This window comes from Primulina huaijiensis, chromosome 17 (genome assembly GCF_012295235.1).
Source record: "Primulina huaijiensis isolate GDHJ02 chromosome 17, ASM1229523v2, whole genome shotgun sequence".
NCBI classification, from domain to species: domain Eukaryota; kingdom Viridiplantae; phylum Streptophyta; class Magnoliopsida; order Lamiales; family Gesneriaceae; genus Primulina; species Primulina huaijiensis.
Window position 1 is genome coordinate 6,441,238 of NC_133322.1, and position 11,227 is coordinate 6,452,464.

General features: G+C 36.0%; 2 protein-coding genes across 2 annotated transcripts; one reads left to right on the forward strand and one right to left on the reverse strand.

Annotated features, from left to right (window-relative positions):
- Positions 1-5,915: 5,915 nt before the first annotated feature.
- Positions 5,916-7,586, forward strand: LOC140962982 (tetraspanin-2-like). The gene is made up of 2 exons (XM_073422153.1): positions 5,916-6,533; positions 7,052-7,586. The coding sequence occupies exons 1-2, from the start codon at positions 6,036-6,038 to the stop codon at positions 7,361-7,363; spliced, it is 810 nt and encodes a 269-aa protein (XP_073278254.1). The 5' UTR covers positions 5,916-6,035; the 3' UTR covers positions 7,364-7,586.
- A 16-nt stretch (positions 7,587-7,602) lies between these two features.
- Positions 7,603-9,996, reverse strand: LOC140962981 (uncharacterized). Its single transcript, XM_073422152.1, has 8 exons — positions 9,625-9,996; positions 9,326-9,393; positions 9,052-9,199; positions 8,889-8,969; positions 8,674-8,760; positions 8,283-8,368; positions 7,957-8,077; positions 7,603-7,774 (listed from the first exon to the last, which is right to left on the reverse strand). Exons 1-8 carry the CDS (start codon positions 9,874-9,876, stop codon positions 7,697-7,699), a joined length of 921 nt encoding a protein of 306 aa, XP_073278253.1. The 5' UTR covers positions 9,877-9,996; the 3' UTR covers positions 7,603-7,696.
- Positions 9,997-11,227: the final 1,231 nt, after the last annotated feature.

Consider the following 11,227-nt stretch of genomic DNA (forward strand, 5'->3'; position numbering starts at 1 on the left):
CACCTTAGGAATCCATTTTCACTCATGAATCCATCAAACTTCTTGTACCACTGTCTTGGAGCTTGTTTGAGACCGTACAAGCTCTTCTGAAGTTTGCATACCATTCTCTCTTTTCCCCGTACTTCAAAGCCCTGTGGCTGCTTCATATAAATTTCTTCATCTAGGTCACCGTGAAGAAACGCAGTCTTTACATCCAACTGCTCCAAATGTAAGTCTTCCTTCGCCACTAGTCCAAGTACAGTCCTGATAGTGGTTAATTTAACCACCGGAGAGAAAATCTCGGTATAATCAATTCCTTCCCGTTGTTGGAAGCCTTTTACAACAAGTCTTGCATTGTACCGCTTGCTACCATCATGCTCTTCTTTTAACCGGTACACCCACTTGTTATGTAACGCCTTTTTGCCTTACGGAAGTTCTGTCAACTCCCACGTCTGATTGGATGACAGTGAATCCATCTCATCTTCCATGGCCAACTCCCACTTGGTTGAATCATCATTTTGCATTGCCTCTTCATAGGTCTCCGGTTCACTTTTGTCTGTCAGCAAAATATAGTGAAGTGCAGGGGAGTATCTCTCAGGTGGTCTAATGGTTCTCAAAGATCTCCTGAGTTCAATCACCGGAGTTTGTGGGTCATCATCTTGAGCAGTTTCTTCTTCACCTTCCTGGTTACTGGTTTTCGATTCATTCACAGGAATATATGTCAATGGCACTCTATCAGTTTTCTTGACTTCAGAACATTCATCTCCAGCTCCAATGTCTGACTTGTCCTTGTACAGAAGTTTCTCATTAAAGATTACATCGCTGCTCCGAATGATCTTCCGATTTTGGTCATCCCAGAAACGATAACCAAACTCATTATCTCCATAACCAATAAAGAAACACATCTTTGATTTTGGATCAAGTTTTGTTCTGCTTGCTGAATCAATATGAACATAGGATAGACATCCAAACACTTTCAAGAAAGAAAGGTTTACTTCTTTGCCGCTCCAAACCTCTTCGGGTATTTTGTAGTCCAGTGGTACCGAAGGTCCTCTGTTGATCAGATATGCTGCTGTGTTAACAGCATCAGCCCATAATGATTTTGGCAATCCAGAATGCAGTCTCATGCTTCTTGTGCGTTCATTCAAGGTCATGTTCATCCTTTCAGCTACACCATTCTGTTGAGGTGTACCAGGAATGGTTTTCTTCATCTTGATCCCGTTCTGTGCACAATATTTCTTGAACTCGTCATCTTCATATTCTTCACCATTGTCAGACCGTAAGCACTTCACCTTCAAATTGGTCTCATTTTCCACCATGGCTTTCCACCTTTTAAAGATCTCGTAAACATCAGATTTATTTTTCAGAAAATAAACCCAAACTTTTCTACTCGAATCGTCAATGAAAGTGACATAGTATCTCGAGCCTCCGAGGGATGTCACAGGAGATGGTCCCCATACATCAGTGTGAACCAGCTCCAACTTTGCTGATTTTGGTTCTCTGCCGCCTTTTGAAAATCTCACATTTTTCTGCTTTCCAAAGATACAGCTTTCACATAGTTGGTGTTCAACAGTCTTTAATTCTGGTAGCTTTCCTTTTGACACCAACATCTTCATTCCCTTCTCACTCATATGTCCAAGTCTATAATGCCATAGACTTGAATTGGCTCCAGCATCCACAGCTGCTAATGTGTCTCTGCAACTGGAAATCATATACAATGTTCCAGTTTTCTTTCCTCGAGCAACAATCATGGCTCCTTTGTTCACTTTTCAGGAACCATCACCGAAAGTCACATTGTGGCCTTCATCATCGAGCTGTCCCACCGAGATCAGATTGCGTGTCAATTTTGGTACATGTCTGACTTTGTTGATTTTCCAGACAGATCCATTTGACATCTTCATCCGTACATCACCCATACCAACAATTTCCAAGGGTTTTCCATCAGCCAGAAAAACTTTTCTGTAATCGCCAGCGATGTAATTATCAAATACATTGCGATCACCAGTGGTATGAAACGAAGTTCCCGAGTCCATAACCCAAGAATCAACAGGGCTTTCCATGGATAAGAGCAGAGCATCATGTACTTTCTCAGTGACAGCATTTGCATTATTCTTCGTTGATCTGCAGTTCTTTTTCAGGTGACCAGTCTCACCACAGCTCCAGCACTTCATATTCTTTTCAAAGATGTTTTTGTCTTTTCCATTTCTTGACTTGGATCTACCGCGCCATCGGTTGGAACTCCTTTCACCACTCCTGCCTCTTCCTCTGTTATCAAGATTTAGAGCAGATCTCGATGATGTTGCTTCACCCGAGTCTTTCCTTCGAACTTCTTCAGCAATGATTTGATCTCTAACATCATTGAGTTGTAGTTTTCCTTTTCCAACAGAGTTGCTAACCGCTGCCCGCATCGGTTCCCAATTGTCTGGTAAAGACGCCAGAAGAATAAGTGCCCGAATCTCATCATCAAATTTGATGTCCACCGATGTCAGCTGGGAGACAATCGTGTTGAATTCATTTATGTGTTTTGCCACCGAAGCACCTTCTCCCATCTTCAAGTTGAATAACTTCTTCATGAGATGTACTTTGTTGTTTGCNGCCAGAACGAAAAATCTATTCCGTCGAACTTGTTGATTCCTGGTCCCGATCCATCATCTCCGGCCATCACTTCTCTAGCCTTAGCAAAAAATCTAAAAAATCTTTTCTGATGTGGAAGATCAGACAAAGCTGCAACCACAGAGCATACTCAGAATTCTTAAGAATTTTCACAACAAGGCTCTGATATGAGTTGTTGGGGAATTACACCCCCGAAGCGATACCAACCACGATGATAATATAGTACCCAAAAATGCGGAATAAAATAATCAACAAGAACACAAAGATTTACGTGGTTCACCCAATATAGGCTACGTCCACGGAGCACTGCAACTTTTATAACTTGAAGAAATATTACAACAAATGTATACACCAATACACTCAATATTTCTCACTCCCAACCCGAGTATACCGAGAAAATAATTTCTCTAATTCACACAAGAGAATTACCGCACTCAAGAAAAAAATACACTCTTTTTTTCTATGCACTCTCTTTTTATCAAAGCTAAAAAGCTTTTGATTTTGGGATACTATAACTCAAAGAATTGAGCTCTATTTATAACTAATTCTCTCCAGCAACTTTTGTAAACTTTCCGATGTGGGATGTCATTTTATAATATTTTATTTAATATGTGGGCTCCACATCTCACCTAATAAAACGGACAAACTTCGGTTAGTATGTATTCGATGATGAGTCGTCGAGTGGTAATGTGGATATTTTTACCCATTATTGGAGATAGAAACATGGATGATACCACGTCAAAAAAAAAAAGCGGTCAGCGAGGGTTTTAAAAAAACGTCGCAAATAAAAACCGTCGTAATTTAAACATTTGCAACGGTTTTGTACGGTTTTACAAAATCGTCGTCAATTTTAGCGACATATTAAAAAACTGTCGCTAATTAGCAACGGTTAAATGAAACCGTCTCTAATTAGAGACGGTTTTAATTTAACCTTTGCCAAATTAGCGACAATTAATAAAACCGTTGCTAAATGAATAAAAAAAATATTGGATTAAGCCTAAAATTTGAAAACATACAAGACCAAAATCGCAAATAACAAATACACATTACGAAAAACATTTTTTCCTAAAACTAAATAAATCAAAATGTTTTATGTCAAAAAAAAAGTCTCATCCCCTAAATTCAGTTAGATTGTATTTGAATGGAAGAATATGAGTAGATTTGATTTCAAATTCACATCTCGAATATATTGTATTCATTTGCTAAAAATTAGAATAAATGATTTGAAATCCGTTCTGATGTTCAAGTATTATAATTTTTGTTTCAATTTCAAATTCAACCTCCAACTTAGTTATTTGAAATTCATTACATTTTAAATTTCTTGATTTGAAATGCTTTCAAAATTCATATTCTTTCATTCGAACACAGCCTTAATTTTATTTGGATAGAATATTTAATTTTGAATAAAATCACTAAAAATTGAAATTTTGTGTTTTTTTTTTTGTGGCAACCACATGTGTGTGCATGGATGGTACAAGAATCACTTTAAATTTGCACAAAACCAAACAATATTCGACACTTAAGGGCATCCGCATCCGTCCACATTAATCTATGTTATTAACTTTCCATCTCCTCAAAAATTATGGGGTCCACGAGCCACATATTCATTACATTAACACTTTCCCATTATTATCACACTCTCACATTCATTTAATATCAACTTTCATTATTTATGGATCCCACTGTCCACATACTCATTTTTTTTTAATTTTAATTAATTCAATATCTTTCTAATTTTGTTAAATTTTTACAACAAATATTATTTAAAAATAAATAGTATTGTGAGAAAGCGTCGCACATAGCGACGGTTTGTGAAAAACCGTCGCAAGTAGCGACGGGTTTTGAGACACCGTCGCAAGTAGCGACGTTTTTCAATTTGCGACGGTTTACGAAAAACCGTCGCTATTTGCGAAATAATGACGTTCATTCTGATGAATTTCTTGGCTGAGATAGCAGCCAAGATTAATAATTCATGCACCCACATTGGTGCATGAATATTAATGAGTGTTAATAATCACCCATTAATGCACCAATATGGGTGTCCTAAGAGCATATTGATAACTTTATCTCATAATAATGTAAGTATTGATAATTACATCTCGTGTTTCTTCGTTGATAAAAAAATGTTGAAATTTTAATCTTTTACTATTCAACCATTATTTTTTTTAAGCATAATAAAATTGCAAATAAATATATCAAAATTTCAGAATTTTTCCATTTTTCGATTTTTTTTTAAGGCTAAATTTGTTCCGCTTAAGATCTCTTCAAATAGCAGTATCAAAATTCAAAATAATAATGTTTCTTCTTTCATGATTTGTTATTTAATCTCTCTAAATTTCAGTGTTCTAAAAAACGATAAACGGTAGTCGGACGACCACCCACCGTCTAGCGCTTAGAAGACTAGCTAGATGGGCTTAGGCGGTTTTTTTTAACCTCAATATCTAAGTTTTCTTGTCTATTTTCATTTTTAATTTCTCTATATTAGATTTTGACTCAAAATCAATGACATATCATCATCTTTATCCTATACAAATTGATTGAAAAATATGTGAAACAATCTTTTTAAAAAATAAAAAATTATATAAATAACTTTCTGATTTTACATTATAAATATGACAAAAACTGGTGTGAGATGTTTTCACGAGTCGTAATCTATGAGACAGATATCTTATTTGGGTCATCCATTAAAAAGTATTATTTTTTATGCTAAGATTATTATTTTTTATTATGAATATGGGTAGGGTTGACATGTATCACAGATAAAAATTCGTGAGACCGTTTCACAAGATACATACTCTATAAATATTTATATAAATAATTTGTTATCTTTAATGTTTTGTTAGTTAAAAATTTTCAAATTAAATAAAGATATACTAAAATAGAATAAAAGAAATTTTTTCAAGTTGCATCAGATTCTTTACTGACAGTGCAAACAGTCACGATCCATCATGAAGATTTTAGCTACGTTGGAGTGTGTGCATCAAAAATCCAAAATCGTTTGAAGACTCCAGTGATTACAGATGTTCATGAACCTAGATTAACTAATAGTATAGCTCATTTTATAGCATATTTTGTTTTTCTTTCACATTCATTTTTTGTGCGGTTGAATGATGAGTTTCTTTTTTGATTGACAAGTATTGTAACAAATTATTCAGTCAATAAAATTACAGATTTATCGTAAAAAAAAAAATCTATTGGAAAAAAGTCGTATATATATAATTATGACGAAAGAAACAAATAACTAATCTTTCTCGAAAACTCTCACTCTTAGAGTGCGTGCTCTGAACCTGCGACTCGCCGACCTTTGTCGGGAACATCAGAAGAACACGCACACTCACGCACCGCCACGGCATCTCCCAAAACAAGAAAGATTTTCATCTTTTCGATAGTAAATCCGAAGCAATCCAAGCCCACTTTCCCTCACACTCAGTGCCAAGAAAATCATGGCATTGAGCAACAACATTACAGCAATCCTGAACTTCGTGGCCTTGATGTGCTCGATCCCGATAATGGCCTCCGGCATATGGCTGGCTTCCAAGACGGACAACGCGTGCATCCACTGGCTCCGGTGGCCGCTGATCTTCATCGGGATCGCGTTCTTGCTGGTGTCCCTCACTGGGTTCGTGGGGGCGTACTGGAAGAAGGAGGGGCTTCTGGGCGTGTACTTGGTGTGTATGGCTATACTTATCGTGGGGCTTCTCGTGCTGATTGTGCTTGCTTTCATCGTCACCCGCCCCAATGGCGCGTACTCCGTGCCTGGGGTGGGGTTCCGGGAGTACAGGCTGGAGGGCTTCTCGTCTTGGCTGAGGGAACATGTTACGGGGAGTGATAGCTGGGGGAAGATAAGGGCTTGTTTGCAGGATACCCAAACATGCCCTAAGCTAGCCCAGGAGTATGTTTCTGCTGCTGATTTCTTTGCTGCTCATCTCTCTCCTATTCAGGTGAAAAAAAAAAGTTCTTGATTTTTCTTGGAGTTTATTCAAATGCAAAATCTGTAAAATATTAGCTTTTTAAGGATTACACGAGAAGAAAATTTGAAATATAGGCTGTTCAAGTATTCCATATTTGTCTGTGTTTACTCTGTTTTTTGGGGGCCACATTCTCTTAATGGAATCCCTTTTTTCTGTCCCTTCTTAGTTTGATTGGAGTTTGATTATGGAATCGAATTCCAGCCTGTAATCTTGTTTGTTTTTCGTCATTTTTTAGTTCAGTTAATACTGCCATCTACGACACTATCCTTGTTTCCATTTCTGATTAGCGACTGACAAATGTTGGGCTATAAGTGCAATTTGTTTATAAGAAATGACGTAAAATCTTCTGCATTTTACATAAAAAGGTGTCCCATATGCGCTAATGATGTAAATCCGACATCATATTTCTTGATTTCACTTTAATTACCACGAACAAGAGAAGTAGATCCACACACATAACTTGTGCATTTTCTTTCTTCTTACTACAGTCAGGGTGCTGTAAGCCTCCAATCGTTTGCGGATTCCAATACTCGAACCCTATAACGTGGATCGGGCCATCGAATGCTGCTGCAGCAGCTGACTGCACTAATTGGAACAATGATCCCAGCCAATTGTGCTACAACTGTGATTCTTGCAAAGGTGGTTTACTAGGGAACTTGAGACATGAATGGAGGAAAGTGAACATTATACTAATTATCACAGTGGTGGTTCTGATATGGGTTTATCTCATAGCTTGCAGCGCATACAAGAATGCTCAAACCGAAGAACTTTTTCGCCGATACAAACAGGGCTGGGCTTAATAAAAGGTGTGTCCAAACTAAGATTTCCTCTCTTTAGAACTTGTGTTTTTTAGTAGCTTTTCAGTACCTTTTTTTCTTTATGGGCTTTGTATGTATTCTTTGTGGTTTGTTTTGCGCTGTGAAGTATAAAACTTTAATGGAAACCATAAAAGGAAAAGTAAAATGCAAAGGTGGAGCCTCCATCACATGTTCATATTCTATAGAAGTTGTTGAAGTAACTACTCCATGGCTACAATCGAAGTCGAAAAATGATCTTTTTATTGCAATTCTATGTTTAAGATGTTTACATATACTCACCAGCCAGCTTACTCAAAACTTATTTGGTTTACAACGTCAGGCGGTTGCTAGTTTTCTTGAGTACACGATGTACATTGGATCAGTTCGACCAGGGTTTGGAGATATATCCACAGCCTGAAAAGAATTACATTAAAATGATGTTATCGTTGTTTACCTGAACATAATGACCATCGAAACCATGTCAATGGTAAAGATATCATAATGTCCTGAATATCGACTATCTCGTTAAATCCTAAAAATCACCGGAAATTGATGTATTCTTGAATCAGTGCGACCAGAAATCAATGGAACATTACCTTAGGTGGCTCAAAACCTCCGGCATAATGGAAATAAGCACCAACTATCATTGCATGATCAGCATCTCCAGTTGATGTCCATATTGAGATTGCCTTTGTCCAGAAACAGCGATTCGAGAAGCTTATGGTCCAAGAATAACACATAAATTTAGATGAAATTTACAAAGAGAAGGTTGAAAGCTAAATGTATTTGAAATTATGAGACATATTTAAACAACCACAAACAATAACAGCACTATAAAGCTCGGAGCATAACATCATCAAGAATTTCTTTCTACTTACGTTCTCGTGCAGTTTATACTTTCATAAAATCAATTGACTCTCACCTCATAATGGCAAGTCCGCCTGGTTTAAGGATCCGTGACATCTCCTTGAAAACGTCGAGAGGCTTCGTAAGGTAGTCGACACTAACCTGTGGCACAAATTGACATCCCAAACGTTACTGTAAAATCAAAAGCTGTCAAAAAAGCTTGCAATATAAAAAAATGAATGGAATGAGCTTTGTATGCCATACTACGCGAATCACTTTATGTAGAGGAAGTAACCTTGAAGGTATAGGTACCATGTATGTTTCCTAATGTACTCGCTCTACTCACACATGACACACATATGGATGCATGATACATCCAATGATTAAACTCTAAAACACTGTTACTTCCGATGTAGAATGGATCGAATCATATTGCCGTATTTCGTTAACCTGTTAATGAAACATACCACGTTTGTAATAACATCGAAGGCGTTGTCTTCAAAGGGGAGTTTAGAATTGACATTTAAATCTTGCACAACATACTCTGTCAAGACCTACAGAGATACCGATGGAAGCAAATGAATTCTTTGATTAATGGCAAGCGTTTGGCATGAAACGCATCAGTATATAACTAGATGAACAGTATAAATTCAACTACAAGAATCTATGATATGGAGCTCACTGGATTTTTCTTTAGCTCTTCTTCATTCAATCCCATTCCCACTATCCTGGATTGCTCATATCCTTTAGGATAATGACTGACCTAGATTAAATATAAGAATCGTGTTACGGTGGTGCAATGGTTTTAGCAAAGAGAATGAAGTTTAAGGCAAGATATGACTCACCCAACTGCTGCACATGTCAAGAACAGCTACTCCCGGAGTATCACTTGGCGGAAAATTCGTCGAGTAGTACTTGGTGAGAGCAGCAATGGCCGGATCGTCAATATGAGTCACAAAACGTGGATTTTCATAGAACACAGTATCTGGTGACCTGGAAAACACAAATTTTCTTCATCACATGTTTGTACGAATCATGTAACATAAAACAGAGCATATGAACCCGAAATGGTGTTCGAAGTGTGATACAAGAAAACAAACGGATTCCTCGAAACTTTACTCATCAAAACGCTGAAAATCCTCTTCCTTGAAGGGAAATTTCTCTGGCCATTCCACATTCTCCAACACCTAAGTTGGAAGAAAGCGATACACGATGATCAATATTCACAAACATGAAGCCATCACCACTGAATTAGAAAAGGGAACATCTCAACCAGCATATTCAGACAAAATGCAAAGAAAAATCAAGACTCAATAACTCAAAAACCAAATAAATGAGAAACCCAATTCAAGAAAAACCCAACTTCTTAAACCAAGAAAGACTTCGAAATCTAAAGACATTGTTTTAAAAAATCTGACCTTTTCGATAGCACCCTTTTGCCTGGCCGAAGCAATGAAAGATTTAGAGGCAAGATTCCCAGCCATGTTAAAGAACTGAGAAAAAAATGGCAATACAGCACTAATCAAAATCCTACGAGATGCTTTAAATCCATTAATTCTCGCTGAAAATTGAGGCACAGAGGTGAAAGTAAATGCAGGTAGGCAAGAAAAATTAACGCCCGCTAAATTTCTTGGCCTATACTGCAGTCTGATGCCCAACATACTAGCCATCTCTCTGTTCTACTACAGTATTATCATTATTATTATAGTCACATGCAAATTAAAGCCCTCGCTTCATCTTCTCAGGGAAGTCTGCGGACAAGACTTACGATTAACTGAAGCAACACGTGGGAACGTAAAATACCCATCATCTTCGTTTTTTACAGCTGATTTCACATGAGATTTTGGGAATTTTTCGGGTCTTTTTTGGTGGTAGGAATGCTGTTTACGTGGCCATCTTCCTTTCATTTATTAAAAAATTTTAAATATTACAAAGTTTAAAATCCTACATTTAACACTTAGTTGGGAAATTTCATATGTATTGTCATAACTATTATATTTTTCTTTTCAGTTTTTGATAATTTTAAATGAGAATGTTCATGGAATGTTGTTGATCAAAATATTTAAATATATGTTGACTTCATTGCCAATGGAGACATATATCTCTTTTTTTTTACTCTCTATTTTTATATACGTCTGTTTGGAATAATATCCTCTAAACGATCATTTTTAGATCGAAATCTACCATATCGCTTCAATGTTGATAATCACATATCACCTCTTCAAAATAGCGTACATAATATCTTTATTTATACTCTATTTTTTTTATTTATATAATTAAAAAAAGCAACAATAAACTAATTCAATGAACATTTCAAGTTCGAATTTAAATGAAATTGTAAGAAAAAAATTTTAAAATTTCAACTCAAATTGGGGTTGTATACCACCACCTTAAAAATTCATTTCAATTCATTTCTTCCGAGTTTGAGTGAATAAACAGGGGTGAGAAAAAAATCTTCCGCTCAACCAAATAGATCGATTTTCACTATTAAATTGAACAAACGAAAACGTAAAAAAAGCGGCTATCTCGGTCGGTAACTGAAATAACCGATTTTTGGGTAAAAAAAAATATTTTGCTTTCCAAGTTATTGTTTTTTAAATCAAGATTTTTGAAATTTTTTTATTATATAATATATAATATTTCTTGAAAAATAGAACATATCGATGTGACATTTTCTTTATTAAATCTGGATCAATACAAAATAAAAAGGCAAGGCCCAAACAAATTTTATAATTCAGGCCTAAAAATATTTTTTAAAAAATNGAATTGAACAAACGAAAACGTAAAAAAGCGGTTATCTCGGTCGGTAACTGAAATAGCCGATTTTTGGGTAAAAAAAAATATTTTGCTTTCCAAGTTATTGTTTTTTAAATCAAGATTTTTGAAATTTTTTTATTATATAATATATAATATTTCTTGAAAAATAGAACATATCGATGTGACATTTTCTTTATTAAATCTGGATCAATACAAAATAAAAAGGCAAGGCCCAAACAAATTTTATAATTCAGGCCTAAAAAT

What these genes read in the sequence shown, in the direction of transcription:
- LOC140962982 (XM_073422153.1), top strand. Translation starts at nt 6,036, where the DNA reads ATGGCATTGAGCAACAACATTACAGCAATCCTGAACTTCGTGGCCTTG. An exon ending in CTCATCTCTCTCCTATTCAG is followed by an intron (nt 6,534 to 7,051) that starts GTGAAAAAAAAA and finishes TTCTTACTACAG; the next exon opens with TCAGGGTGCTGTAAGCCTCC.
- LOC140962981 (XM_073422152.1), bottom strand. Translation starts at nt 9,876, where the DNA reads ATGGCTAGTATGTTGGGCATCAGACTGCAGTATAGGCCAAGAAATTTA. An exon ending in GATTTTCAGCGTTTTGATGA is followed by an intron (nt 9,200 to 9,325) that starts GTAAAGTTTCGA and finishes TGTGTTTTCCAG; the next exon opens with GTCACCAGATACTGTGTTCT. An exon ending in GGCGGACTTGCCATTATGAG is followed by an intron (nt 8,078 to 8,282) that starts GTGAGAGTCAAT and finishes TTGGACCATAAG; the next exon opens with CTTCTCGAATCGCTGTTTCT.